The 15026-nt window shown below is 42.6% G+C and overlaps 1 protein-coding gene across 4 annotated transcripts in view; it reads right to left on the reverse strand.

The window, feature by feature from the left end:
- Positions 1 to 15026, reverse strand: part of arhgap21b (Rho GTPase activating protein 21b) — a 31764-nt gene that overhangs the window by 3197 nt on the left and 13541 nt on the right. For all 4 annotated transcript variants that reach the window (XM_034555932.1, XM_034555931.1, XM_034555930.1 and 1 more), the window contains exons 8-23: positions 9712 to 11275; positions 7160 to 7306; positions 6750 to 6852; positions 6599 to 6644; positions 5946 to 6071; positions 5491 to 5790; positions 4548 to 4609; positions 4343 to 4431; positions 4048 to 4190; positions 3597 to 3755; positions 3411 to 3489; positions 3207 to 3280; positions 3012 to 3101; positions 2716 to 2883; positions 2263 to 2368; positions 3 to 34 (exon numbers count right to left, since the gene is read on the reverse strand). In XM_034555932.1, the coding sequence (XP_034411823.1) occupies positions 3 to 34; positions 2263 to 2368; positions 2716 to 2883; positions 3012 to 3101; positions 3207 to 3280; positions 3411 to 3489; positions 3597 to 3755; positions 4048 to 4190; positions 4343 to 4431; positions 4548 to 4609; positions 5491 to 5790; positions 5946 to 6071; positions 6599 to 6644; positions 6750 to 6852; positions 7160 to 7306; positions 9712 to 11275 (3288 nt within the window). The remainder of the gene's footprint in view (positions 1 to 2; positions 35 to 2262; positions 2369 to 2715; positions 2884 to 3011; positions 3102 to 3206; positions 3281 to 3410; positions 3490 to 3596; positions 3756 to 4047; positions 4191 to 4342; positions 4432 to 4547; positions 4610 to 5490; positions 5791 to 5945; positions 6072 to 6598; positions 6645 to 6749; positions 6853 to 7159; positions 7307 to 9711; positions 11276 to 15026) is intronic.

Here is a 15026-nt window from a genome sequence, read left to right on the forward strand (position 1 = left end):
ACCTTTGATTTGGAGGAGTCACTACATGCTGAATCTGTATCAAAGAGGAGAGAGCAATTAGAATAAGTCTGCTAACCCTCTGACTTGCTAAAAACAGTGAACAAGATAAAGAAAGAGAAAGGGCAGATTAAATGTTTGTTCAGAGACAACGTGGCGGACATGATGAGGACAATGACAGCAGCTGAATGAAAGCAGACAACACATTTTTCGGCTCAGAGAGAGACAGGAGGACGAGTAACCACACAAAGCAGTATATGGATACGTGGATAAAGCTGCAGAAGAGGCCTGAGATGAAGGGTGAGAATAAGGAGTGACAACCCAGCGGTAAACCAAGACACGGAAAGCAGCTCATGCTCATGTATCGATGGAACGACGGCACATCACGGACAAACACGCCAGACACAGAGCATCACATGTAGCCACCAACCAGCTGTAGGCATTCTTTCCCAACTCAAAAAGACATCACAGACGAGAAGGAGTGATGAGTTTGCGCTGGCGTAAGGGGCCTGAGCTGAACAGATCAGTGAGTGTATGTCCTGGTCGATACAGATGGCACAGGCAAGCCTTGGTGTTACTCCAAGCTAGATTAACTCCTGCGGTGCCCTTTAGCATGTAACCTGGCATTCTCAACAACATAGAAGGCAAATCAAAGAGTTCACAAAACTTTGTCTCCCTTTGCAAGAAAAGAAAACACACAAAGTGCAGCGAATGAGGATAAGCAGACTAGTAGCCCTGTTTGGCCAAAATGGTGACGGGAACAGAAAGGTTCAGAAGGTACAAAATGTGTGCGTCAGTGTGTAGGGGACAGTGTGAGGGACATGTTCGTGACGGATGTAGGCGTTGCACATTGTTGACGTAACAGTAGGGGATGAGGGAAGTACGTGGCGATATTTGTCTGTGGTTGCATGGAGACAAAGATTTTTGAAAAAGGACATCACAGACAACCAATCAAAGAATAAGACACAAGAGGAAGCATCTGAAACAAAAGAAAACTATGCGCCGCGGCAAATACCACTACATCTACATGCTTGGAAACTCATCCACTGCCATAAGACTGCATGTGTGTCTGCATCAACAAGTCACTACTTTTATTGGTTGTGTGTTTGTTTGAGTGTAAACACATGTGTGCTGGGAAACATCCAGCTCAGTCCCACCACTACGACCCCACCCTCAGACATCATGACAGAGTATGCCACCTGACCAGGAGAGAACCTGAGGTTGACCGTACCATGCTACTTGTCCTCGCGATCAGCTTTAGAGACAACAAGAGACAGCAGAAGGGCTTTCAGAGAAAGTACAGCAGCATCGCTCTGTATCCCCTCAATGTAGGGTATTGATTTAAATATGAGACGTGCACACCACAGGAAAAATGACAAACATCGACTTCTCTTTCTTTCTTTTTTATCTCTTTTCCTCCTTTCGCCCCAAATTTAAAAGCGCTGCGGGTTTCTGCAGACTAGGCAGCTACACTGGGCACAACACTCGTCCTTCTTCCTACAGTCCCAGCTGTCCATCACTGACATAACAGAGTCCATCAGTGACATCATCGAGTGATAGACGCCGCCCACTTGGCCTGTGTCAAGAGTGGGTAATGTGTGAGTGCTGGACAGGAATAAGGGAGAGAAACAACACACTACACACAAAAGGGCAAAGGTCAGAAGGGTTAAAACGTCCATTGTTTCTTTTTGTTTGTTAGATTTTCTTTGGGAAAGAACATGCCGGGATTATGTGAGAGACGAGGAGGAGGGGAAGAAAAGAACTGAAAGAAAAGGAGTCGTCGTCTCAACACAGGTAAAGCACAGGGAGAAAAAATGACTTGAGCAAGAGGAACTAAAGAGTAAAGCAAAGAAATGAACAAAAATAAAACTTTTTTATATCTCTTTGGGCAAAACAACATCAACAGCAAAACAAAACAGACTTCTATCCAAAAACAAACAAATAAAAACGTACTGGAAGGTATTTTTTCCCAAATGATTAAAACACAAAGTGTATTTACTGAAAAATGACTGAAACATAAATACAATTTGGAAGAGTTATTTTTGCTCAAAGCACTTACAATTATTGACAATAGGCATGATGTTCATTGTCTCAAAAACTGGCATGCTCTTAACATTTAATCTTAGAATGGATCTACTGCACAGATATTTTAAACTCTAATCTACTGGAATAACATTAATGAAATATAGTCTTGCTGCCATGACAACATATTTGCTGTGGGGATGCTGCAGTGCTGCTGCTAAGAGATAACTCTCTCCGACCTACCTGAGACTTCGCCCGGTGAAGCTGTGGTCCGCCCAATGTTGGAGAGTAGGTGGTCGATATTGGGCACAGGCTGAGACTGCACTGTGCTGTCCTGCTCAGCTGTGGTCTGCGGCCACACGAGGAGGGAATGACACAGTTTGAACAAGAAGAGAAGAGAAAGCAGAAATAGGATAAGTGACTGAATACAACACATAAATGGGAGAAAAAGAGTTTGTCTAAAGCTGCATTGATTAATTGACTGAAATGGTGAATTAATTGAATTAACCCTGTTCTGGTCTCAACCAATTTAGTCATTTGAGCCATTTCTCACCCAACATATTGATTGGTGCAACTTTAAATACCCATATGTATAAAATAAATAGCATACAAGTAGGGCTATCTATGGTAAGGCTTGTTAATCTCTGATAAACTAATAACAAACAAAGAAGAAAAGAAAAAAGAATGGCCACATACAACAGGGTCTTCATCCCCGTCGTCAGTGAAGAACCAGTCATATTGCTGGATAAGGTGCTCGACTATCTTGCACTGGTCTGGCATGTGATTGACCATGTTGGTCATGTTGTCCTCAGAGGTTCGGACCAGCGTAGGACCAAACACAATCGCCAGGTTACGAGGCTCCATCTAAACAGATGAGGTTGGGACAAATCAGGTTTATTGAAATAATCCTCAAACGGTACAGTGGCTTTCCGGAGGATAGGTGGGGGTTACCTAATGACATTAACACTGACAGATCCTGTTAACTGCCGTACCTTGTTCTTTTCACAGTTTTCAGAAACCTTCTTGAGGTGAGCACAAAGGAACTTCAGAGTTTCAAAGTGATGATCAGGTAATTCTTGTATCTGCAAGAATTGATGAAAACATAAGGGCCGGAGTTGCTGGATTAATTGTATGCTCAATTTAATGATATTCAAATGAACGCTTCTCATATTAGATATTTCACTCACCAGCCTCTTAAGCTCCTTTAATCTCTCCACCGAGTCTTCTGTTCGGTTGGCTTCAATAAAATCTGCATACTTTTCTGTGAACAGAGCAGGAAAAAAAAAACCTTTATCAACCATTTATCACACAGATAATCGTTACACCAGTTATTGTTTGCAATTTATTTTTGGTCGTGATTTATGGATTTCAGCGTAATCACAAGATCTCACCATTTGTAAACAGCGGTTCTGGAAGTTTTCGGAAAAAGGACTTAAGTAAACTACTGATGACATTGAGGTCTCGCCATTTCTGCAGAGAAGTGAAAGATGGAGGGAGTGTTACATTAAAGCGTACAGCACAGATCTGTCACTGCTAGAAGATAAAGTAGTCGTTCCACTGTACTGTCAGTCACTCACGTCGTCCTCGATGTCGATGTCAGTCATGCCTTTGCTGTTGAGGTCCTCCTGCATGCTGGAGATGGCAGCGTTGTTGCCAGGCACTCTGTAGATTCCCTTGTAGTCCAGGCCTCTCTCCTCCACCACCTTACAGCACACATCCACGATCAGAGGAACAAACTGCAACACACATAACAGGAAGACATTAGATACGACAAATCACGGATTATGTTTAATCTGAACATTGGACCAAAAGAAACCTACAAACTGTTTGGATGAGCACGGATGTGATGCGCATGCAGTTCTGTGTCATACACGTCAGTGTCTACAACAAGTTAATTATTTGGTTGATGGGTTGATGCAAAATAAATATTTCATGTGTGTGGATTCAACCTGGTTTTAACATCGTCTGAATATTAAACTGAAGATGCTTTTTCTCTCTCAAAACACAGAAAGAGAGGTTGAGAATCACCCGGTTGGTTTGTGCAGGTGGACAGTCGTCCAGCCGCACCCCGAACGTGACCCCAGCTGGAGTCTTTTTTTCGAACGGCTTCCTCATGATCCCTGCAATGCCAATTTTCCAAGCAGCTCGGTCCCGTGGTGGGCTGGAGTCATCTGACAGGGCAAACACAAATAAATATGTAATAAATTAGACCATGTGAGATGAGACATGCCCCTCTAAGCACACTACATGGAGCTGGTGTCTATACCTCTCAGCGCCCTTCTATCCTCTCCTGTTTTGGGTGAATGAGGAATGTGGAACTTGCCTTCTGTTTTACCTCCCAGGAAGGCTTGTTTGATGCTGAGGGATTGACGGGAAGCTTTGGGGGACGGTTCAGACCTGCTGCTGGGCGAACTGATCCAGACAAATGGCAAAGAAATACACAAATATTAACATTCAGTTAAAATGTGTAGATATGTGGTCGGAGTACTATGGTAGAGCCCCAGGGGGCAATGTGGAGTCCTGAATACCTCATCATGTTGTATTCCTTGATCTTTCGACTGATCAAGTCCTGACTTGTTACAGCAGCATTCTGTAATAACAGCAGAAATACATTAAGGACGGTCATTAAAAAAAAGTTTAAACTAGTGAAATGCAGGTTTAATTTTATTTCTAATATAAGTGAACATTTGTTCAGTACTTGATATTGCTTGTAAATACAACAAAATAGTTTATATAGTGGGCCTTCTGGATGTCTAACTGACTGGGTGAAAGCCCAAAAATAAAAAATAAAGTAAAAAATAAATGAAAACACTGACAGGGAACTGCAGACAGGCCAATAACAGGGGTTAGCATGGTTTATGCTGGTAATAGGGGCAGTCTATACAGTTAACAAGTATCACAATATGTACACTTAATTCTCCCTATTTTTCCCAAAACAACTTCAATCCTGCCCCAACATGTGCTGCCAGATCTCAATCAAAAATATCAGACTCATTCTTGCCAGGGGGTATCAGTTAACGAGATCTTGCTGAAAGGCAGCTTACTGATTGGCTGAGTCTGAAATTTCCCTCTCACACCCCTAGAAGTGTTTTTTGTTATACCCAGGACAAACAAGTTTCCAATGACACCTTGTTTTAGCTTTTGTTAGGCGTTTTAATAAAAGCTGTAATCTTCTCCTTCTCACTGGCACCACCATTGTATTATATGTATTATGTTCACTTTGTTGTTAACCGTACCCGTGTGTGGGTTTCTTTCTGAACTATAATCAAGTCTGGTTGCTTGCTTTTACTGTAAACAACCAACAACAAGTGCTGCGCTCTGCCCTGCTGAGATTGTACTGGGAGGATTGATGACCTATGTCCCTGTCATTGTGGAACTTTAGGCCTTCTGACATCATATTAGCTGGAAGTGAGATCATCATTTGGGAATAATCTTGATTTGGCGCCACAATATGAGTCATATAAAACACACCTCTTCATCTGGGTTACTGTTTTCCTGAATGACCCTGATCCAAGACAGCATGTCTTCCCTCCCTTCTGCCTGGAACAAATACTCGCAATCTGAGGTGGTGAGTCGCAGCACGTTCTTGCGTCTTGTGTCGCTATAGGAGATGTCAACCAGACAGGCCGTGATGCTGATTCGCAGCGGGTCCTCGTCAGATGGCGTCGATGCATGTGACAGTGCATCCTTCCTGTCTTTGTAGAGGCTTAGAGTGTGACCTTGTAAAACAGCATACATCAGTTTCCATGATCTCATTCCTCCACTAACACGCTACAGAGATGGGGAGACAAGAGAGAAATACTTACACATCAAAACATTTGTGATATATATATATATATATATATATATATATATATATATATATATATATATATATATATATATATATATATATATATATAGATAGTTGTTCAATACCTGCATACCTTATTTTTATCTGTACCAAGTTGCCTCAAATTGAGCAACCCTTCTTTGGAAGAATTGGCATAGATATCAGAAGAAGAATCCCTTCGAGATCCAGAATCTCCAGAAGATTTATGTCCATCCAGAGCCTGCAAATGTGAATTTATTACATTATTAACGAAGAGTAGAGTGTGACATGGAAGATGTTATTAAACAGGGTCTCTACGCAAATCAAACTGGTGATGTCAGTTACATGATCACCGGGACATAGCGATAGCTAAAACATTTGTGTCTCTCAAAACACTTCCCAAGGAAGCCAGTGAGGGGAAATTGACAATAATAATAACCACCAAAAATAAATAGAGCTAAACCAACAAGTTTGATACTTTAACTTGTTTTACAGTAAGATTTGTCCACATGTACATTGTTAAAATATCGATTTGGTATTTGAATAGCAATCTGATTGTCTGTTATTGTTATGCCATTTCGGTTCTCTTTATTGAACAGTAGTACAGCTTTACTGCAATGCATCTTTGGTGCCAACACAGATGCATTTCTATTTGCAAACTCATTTATAGATTGTTATCTGGTTATTCCAGATGCATTTCAATGTTAGGTAATGTTGGGCCAACATAAGAAAGTCTTGCATGTTGTAAGTAACCCTACAGTTCCTCACCTTCCTCAGGCCCCTGAGACTGGGCAAATTTTTACTGGAAGACCTCCTAAAGAAGAAAAATAAAAAAATTTAGATTTCAGATCAGACAGATCTGTGACCGAATACAAATGAAATAAACTGAAGCATTAACCGAATCCTAGGATGCACTCACCTTCTTCCCTCCTCCTGGTAGTTATCCAGACCCTCATCGTAAGATTTGGACCGCTCTGTTTTGCTGGCTGCATCAGACTCCAGCAAAGCACTTCTAAGGGACTCTATACAGGGAAATTATGTTATTTGTCATTTATGACCCAGGTTATAAGTGTTAATAACACATTTATAACAAAAAGATATTTTAAGTGCCTAAATAAATTACTTTAAAGAGTTACGTAACACTACACCCAAAATGTCAAAAGCAAAAACTAAAATGATTTGCTGATTAAGCGAATGAAAGAAATAAAATGTTGATAATTTTGTGTTAAAAATAAAACAGCGTCAAATCTAATTTGGTCTTTCCAAATGCATCCTGTAAAGCCAAGCAAGCCTTGACCGACATCACCTAACCAACCCATAGCCGTTTACCTTGGTCATGGGACAGCTGACGACGAATGGGAGGGCATGGTGAGCCTGGGCTGGAAGGACCTGTAGTTATGGATGGTGCAACAGATATCACAGCTGAGGGCGGAATAGGAGGGGCATCCCGGTCCACACTGGGGCTGATTGGCTCATCTATGACCATTTAAAATGAAATACAGCTTTTGTCACACATTTGACTCAATATATTTCTGCTCTATATTTCCACATTATGTCTATGACTGACAAAATGTAGGATTGTTGACTATTTATCGTGCCTATCAAATACAACTTTGTTAGCCGTCGTCTGTGGGATTTAGGAAAAATGGCAAACGATCTTTCTGTGACTCCCATGGCTTCCATGCCACACCACAGCTGAGAGTCGGAACAGATCATCTTTTGACATGTTTCTTGAGGGAAAAGGAAGATCTTAACACTTGAGTACTACCGCCCACTCCTGACACTTCAGGCCTGAAACAGCTCAGAGTACAAAGCTGCTCTCTGCAGCCGAGGGGCTTTTGGAGCTAAATTTAAAAGCAACTGTCCTAGTTCCAGCCTGTACACAACTTTGAAACGGGGCAAAGGAAAAAGGATGTCACCATCTCCCCAACTAGGTCTGTTAGGCGACCATACGGTTCTGCCCATTGTTGATATTCATTATTTAGTAACTTCAAAGTCTTCTCTCTCCAAAATATAAGATGACCAATATGTTCTACTATACTCTAAACAACTTTTGCATATGAGGCAAAATGCAGCAAAAAGAGCAGAACTCAGGTTTCTTCTGGTTTACTAGCAACACTCGAGATGTTCGGCCCCGGGCCCCAGCTGTTCATCAGCAACATGACGAAGAGTCTTCCTACAAAAGACTCTCACGCACAGCTACTAAAATAGGTGTCAGAAAATGCATCTACAATCTGACTGCATAGCTATCAAATGAATTCAAAGAAACAAGTAAGGAGTACATTCCAGTTACACTGCAAACTAGAGTGAACGATACCAGCCATTGCCATCTAAAGAAGATAAAAAGGTATATGAACTGCCTGTAGATGAGCTAAATAAAATGATTCAGCAATTGGACCAAATTACCCCACATGACTGAGGCCTGGACCAGTGGCCTTTCAAACAGGCCATTGATGGAGGCCCAGCAGCTTACACAATATGGGCACTGTTCTCCTGGGCTGGGGCACCAGTCCCAGAATGGCTGTGTTGCGGCATCATCACTGTCACAGCCTGCTTTGTCTGCACCTGCACCTGGCCGACTGACATTACATGAACCACTAAAGGAACTGCGGAAACACTGTTGGTATGCCACAGTGTTTGTGTAGTGACCTCTCAGTTAACTCTGTACTGTGGGTTTCTTATCATTTACAATTCCTCCAGCCGACACTCTATCTAATTAAATGGTGTGGATACAATATAAAAAAACAACTTCTAGTTTTAGAGTTTTTGCAGTAGGAACCACTTTTTTGTAACTGGCACCAAATGCTAGATTTATTTTTCACTGCACTGCTTCTAGAGACCCTAATTTAACTCCAACTCAGAAGCTAACTCGTCACTGCCTGTGACCCATTTCATCCATACAGTACACCTGCAAAGTACATAATGTTTCCTTGATGTTTCCTTGGCGTAGATCAGCTATACTTAAGTAAAAACCATCAACAAAAGATATGCTGACTGACGGAATGAACTGTAAATTACATAACTCATAATAGTAAGTTGCTAAACTGTTATTAAATTATTAATGAACTGTAAATAACAGCACATCCACTCTCTCAGATTCCTTACTTTTCCATTTGACTAAATTATGTCAGCTAAGAAACACAGGAAGACCGGCAGATAGAAAGACATCCTGACATCACTATAGCTTTATTCTCATCAAGGAAAACCACTAAACATGATGGGAAATCCTAAAGATTATGTATTTCTTTTCTCATTGATGAAATAATTAACATTTCTCTAAAACAAGAAAACACAAAACATGTGTTTGGTGCCATTTCCAAAAGCTGATACAAAAGCCGCAGAAAGCAAAACATTCTCAGAACCTCACAATAAATTAAAAAAACGTATCGAAACTGCTTTTCAAAGCACTGATGACGACAACTATTCAATCACCAGGAAATGCATTATGGGACTACTGAACCATAATGCAATCCATCCCGAGGAGAGAGAACAATATATTAAGAGGAGAAATTCAATATATTCCAAAAGGCTTAAGCCATCCTTCACTCTGCCCTAGTTAAGCCAAATATACCACAAACCTTACTGGATGCCACAAAATCTGATTAATAATATCTTCCCACGAAGACATGCCATTATTATCTTCCCAGCACTGTATATACAAACCAATACAACTCTGAATCAGATTAACAATGAAATTCTAACTGACTGCGTTTCCGCAGTTTTCCATCCATCCATTTCAAATTGATTTCTATCATCTATGTTGGAAGCCCTTTTAACTAGATACAGTATCAGCACTGCCGGTCTGCCTCATGTTACTACTGCCTGCTGCCGTTGCCATGGCAACTTTGGGCGGCAATGCTTACAACTGAATATTCTCTTACCGATGAATGGAATGGAGTCCAGAGACTCATCCAGGTTGCTGGAGCAGGAGGTGTGGCATTGTTCCCCAAGGCGGCGCATGCGTATCTCTCGACGTGCATCGTTGGGAAGCCAGCATGCTGCTACATCTGCTGTGGAATCTGGTCCGTCATCGTTTACAGCCAGGATGTAGGAGTGATGCCGCAGAGGGCTGGGGTTCTTTCCAGGAGGGGGTTTCTCCCTGAGGATGACACCACTCTCCGAGGGGTTTCGCCCATTTACCTGACTCTGCGAGTCTGCATGGGCTGGTTTGAGGATGCTAGGCCTCTGAGGCATGCGTTTTGGGGTGGAGCATGAAGAAGACCTGTGTTCTAACAATGCTGTATCTATACCTGCCTCAACAGCCTGCATGATTTCAGCCCTGAGCCTGCTCTGGCCTTGTTGGATAGTGTGAGTTGCATGTTTTCCTTTGACTGCAACTCTTTGGTCAATAAGAGAATGTTCAGCACTTGTGCTCTTTACATAATGTGAGTGTCTGTCTAAGAGCATGGGTGAGGAGCGGGACTGAAGAGAATCTGGTCCTTTAGAGTAAAGAGAAGGGTTGGTTGCCCCCCTCATGGCACCGCTGTATCCAGCAGAAGGTCTGTGGAGCATGGCGTGTCTGGGGACAGACTGTCTGCTGGGCCTCGTACCTTGGTCTGCCCTTACGTACCCTCCTCTCCTCTCCTCGGGCCGAGGCAACGCTACAGGGTCAACATAATCTGTTGAGTGTGCCCTCGCTTTGTGCATCAGGCCATCTTGCGACACACTTCGAGGAGGCCAGTTCCTGGTATGGCCCATTCTCTCACGGTCCTGCGAAGCACTGCGTGGGGCAATCTGAAAGTGGGGTGGAGGTCCTTGGTATGATCGTTCATGGGAAGTACTCCTCCGTCGTATCCCCTTTGGGCCCCAGTCTCCGCGGGGAATGTGATGAGTAGCGCCAAATGCGGTCTGACTGGATGCTCGCAAATTGTCCAGTCTCTCCTGGATAGTCCGACTACCATGGGAATGGATTCCTTTGTTGTCAATGTACTCCCTGTACGTTTGATAAGTGCGCCAATCAATGTTTTGATTGTTGCCTGGGTAGTGAGGTGCCTGACCTCCATATGGGACCATTCCTGGACCACTGGGATAGCCATCAGCCTTTCGAGGTTGAGGATACTGGGCCAGTGACCCAGGCCTTCCTCTGACAAAGACGGGGTCCATATAATCTATCCTACGTGTTGGACCCATGCGCCCGATTTGGGCTGAGTCAGGAGGAACCACCACAGTCCGCACGCTGTCATTGCGTATGCACACCGCCATCTGGCTTTTTGGATATGATTGAGGAGGAGGAGGGGATGGGGGCACTGTGATCTCCTTGCGGTACCCATGATCGGGAGGTGCCGTTGGCCCACGGCAGACCTGCCCTGCTGCGTCTGTCGCCTGGGCCATGCCCGGAGGCTTACAGTCTACTCTGGGGTAGCATACTGGGGGTGGATCAGGAATGTGACGGGCATTTCCACTGTAGCTGCTGCGGCAACGGAGGTAAGCATCCTGGGAGTAGGCCTAGAGACAGAGCAACAGAGCAGTGTTACAATAGATACAATACAGGCTGCATTGGCAAGTGTTTGTAATATTCAACAGTGTGCTACTAGATGCTTACAGAGAAGTCAAGCGTGATATTACAATTGCAACTGGATGCCTGAGTGTGGGCAGTGCATGTTGCAGAGTGAGCGGAGGCGTTAGCAGTTCAAGGTTGTCAGTGGTCTGCATCTGCTCTTTATTTAGAGTTCTCATGGTAATGTTCATTGTTGCAGATGATAGCACACGATATAAGCCAATGTAGAGAATATTTCTTTCCAAAAGAGAAATGGTACTTCAAACAATATGTTTTATGGTACAGCAGTTTCTCCTCTTTTGCTACCAAACAACTGTGATTTTTAACATGAAAAGAAATGTCTTGAAGAAATTAACGTTACCTACAACTGCAAACACCATAAGATAAATGTGGAATGGTGGTTATTTGTACGACATTCAATACGTAGCCTTCATTGTGACATTTTCAGCAAAGGTTGCATAACAATCAATGCCCGTAAGATAAGGCAAATAAGTAGCTAAAACTAAACACATTTGAACAAATATAACATAAAAATGTACAGTAAAACAATTACATAGATGATGACAGGTAACCAGCGTCTTCATTTTCCCACCTCAGACTTGATGGACTGTAACCTCAGAAAGACAGTTCGCCCATCCCTCATAGAAAAAATGCTATATTTAGAGTGCCTGTTAATCCTCCACAGTGTGGTAGCCTACACACTATTGTATTGCAATTACTACTTAAATCATTCTCATTAATTACACATTTAAGCTTAAGCTTTCTATGGGCTTGTTAGCCTCACAACATCGATCTGCTACTCATAACATACTGTTCATACAACAAGCAAAAATATGTGTAAAAGGTATGAGGACTTTGATCCTGCTAGCTGATGAGTCAAATTACAATCTTACATAAAGCTATGTTTGTGCCATAGCAATCAGTGGCAGGCTCTGTCACTCCCTTTTTAAGCATGAGTCTTGAAGAGAGTTCAGAGGTCACTGGCCTTTATCACGCTAATGACATCTGGCATGCAGGATGAAGAAGGGGCGAGGCTTTACTGAGATGCCAGCTGGATGCCAACTGGAGTACTCGATCTAACAGGTACTGCAGGCACAGTGCATCAGCCATTTCTTCAGTCTACACATTCACCAACACATAGCTGACGGTCAACCACGGCAACTAAATAGCAATAATGTAAAACCTGAAGACCACATCTTGTAATGACAATGCTGACATGCAAGACATATGCAAAATGAGACGGCACGCACATCATGTCAACATCAAAAGAGTACCCAGTCTGCTGTTTGCTTACCAGATTAGTAGTTTCCAGAGAAAACGGCTGCCGTTACAGCATGTGAAAACGAGTGTGTCAAGAAATCAAGGGAGATGGGGTGGAAGAGAAAAAAATGCCGGCAGAGCCAAATGCACACATTATATATAAAAAAACAGCCACAGCCATGACTGTGCTTGACATGCTAAAAATATACTAGAGCTGCAGCAGCAATACAGAGGGGGTGAAGAAGCAGAGATGTAGCAGGGGTTGCCAGGCTACGACCCGCATGTGCTAGTCTGCCCTGGGTGAGGTAACGGGACCAAAAGCTTGCCTCTCATGATGCTGTCAAGTCTCCATGGTTTTATCCACCTTCAGCCAGAATATTACGCTAACTGAACAAGGTGCCTCCAGTCTATGTCCTTCTCTCTCTCTCCCTCCCTCCCTCCCTGCCTCTCTGCCTCCCTCCCTCCCTCCCTCTGCTATTGCTCACATGACAGAAGCAGCAGCTGCTGGTTTTACATTCAGCTCTGAAGGTACAGCTCCCCCTCCCACTCCTTCCTCCTCGCTCCTTTTCCCTGAGAATCAACCTGTTTTAACACAGGACAGTCAGCTGATTGTATCTACTGGTTTTAGCTCATCATTCATGCCGTTCCTTTTTTTTCTCCCCTGCTCAGAATTTCCTCAGATTTCCTGGCGTTCAGTTCCCTCCTTTTTCTGCTCCCTGGATGTCCACCCTCTCCGTCTCTTTGCTAAGCAACTGCTGCCTGTCTCCAAGCAGTAAGTGTGTGCTGCCTCCTACAGTGTAATGTCATCCGGCTAGCATCACCGCTCGTCCTCTTGTTCTTATGGACAGCCCTCATCAGTTTGCCTGCCTACATTAAATCGATTTTTTTTTTTGGTGTGGCTGCTGGCCATTGATGATGCAACGCTGTGGCTCATGTTTTTACAACACTCGTGTAAGATACAGTGGTCTGTGTAAATGGTTAGAGAGGTAAAAAGTGGCAAGCAAGAGGGAGGGTAACAGTCAATTGGTTATCAGAGCGGAAGACATATCACTAGAATAATATATTAAAGAAGAGCGATAAGTGCATGTGAACAATCTTGTTTTTCTTTCTGTGACATTACAAGTTTAATTTTAATTGACTTATGATATAATGTTATTTCTAAATAATAAAATGAGCATTGACATCATGTTTAAAATGGTTTTGTGAAATGACTGCTTGCATATGTTTCGGAGGATGTGGCACTTAAAGAGGGAGATAACTGGTTGCAACAACAATGGATATCGACGTTGTAATTCTGGATGCCATTCTTCTCCATGAGTAATTGACATTTTCCTATCAGGATAAATATGAGGATTCAATCTGGACATTAAGTATCAACAAGGGAATATTTCAGGTTAAGCAAACAGCCGAGCTGACATTATGTAATTCATAAACAGGCTGTCGGATAATAATAAGCCCTTGGGAGAAGATTCCTGAGCATCCTGACAAAGCACTTAATGTTGTCTGCTTTAGATATGAACGGATAAGTGCCCCTTCGCTTTGCTCTGTGCTGCTTGCAATATGCATAAAAGGTTAATGATAAATCAAAAGTGCACAAGGTATGAAGGCCCATCTATAAACTGGAAATTTGGGTGACAATACTTGTGTATGGCTTCACCAAACGAACGCATGATTAACTAGAAGATAGAAAAAACATAGCAATTTCCTGCACTGAAGACTCAACTTCAGTTCAATATTTTCTTATCCCCAAGGATTCTAAGTATTTACACTTAGAATCTAATATTACTTTAATTAAATATATTTCTCTCTGATGAATGATCTATAGCCTTCAGTTTAATAATTAAACATTATATATTTTGATTTGCAAATCTTCAGCCATCTTCAGTGTCATTTCCACTTCTCTTAAACTCTAATCTACAATATGTCTCACAAACACCAACTAGATGTGTCATCTGCTTCTGTGAAAGCAGTCATAAATACCCCGGTCATTACTAACTTATCACTGTTTTACTTCATTTCCAAGTTGGGCTTTCTATTCAATTAGGTATGGTAAGGCGGGTCCATCTGGGTGGTTGATGGTCCACATCCCCCAGACGTCTCTGAAAGCCATCAGAGACCACAGAAAACAACCACTCTTCAAATTCGGTTGCTTCTTTTGATGGCAGTTAATCTGCCACAGGTAACCACCCACTCAGGCTGTCCCGTGTAGTTCAGCATGTGTGGCAGTGATCAATATTGCCGAAGTGCGTTGAGGAGTTGAGGATGCAGCGGTTGAGTAATGAGCACAATTACTTTTCTACAACTTAAACTGTTTGATGCGAGCCCATTTTCTGTAGACCAGTTTGAAGACAATTTGTAGCTAAATGTGCTCTTACCTTAATCTATACAGATGGAGCTATGTATAATACTCCTTGATATGTATGTTAGATAATGCTTGCT

The sequence above is a fragment of the Cyclopterus lumpus genome, chromosome 17, assembly GCF_009769545.1.
Source record: "Cyclopterus lumpus isolate fCycLum1 chromosome 17, fCycLum1.pri, whole genome shotgun sequence".
Taxonomy (NCBI): domain Eukaryota; kingdom Metazoa; phylum Chordata; class Actinopteri; order Perciformes; family Cyclopteridae; genus Cyclopterus; species Cyclopterus lumpus.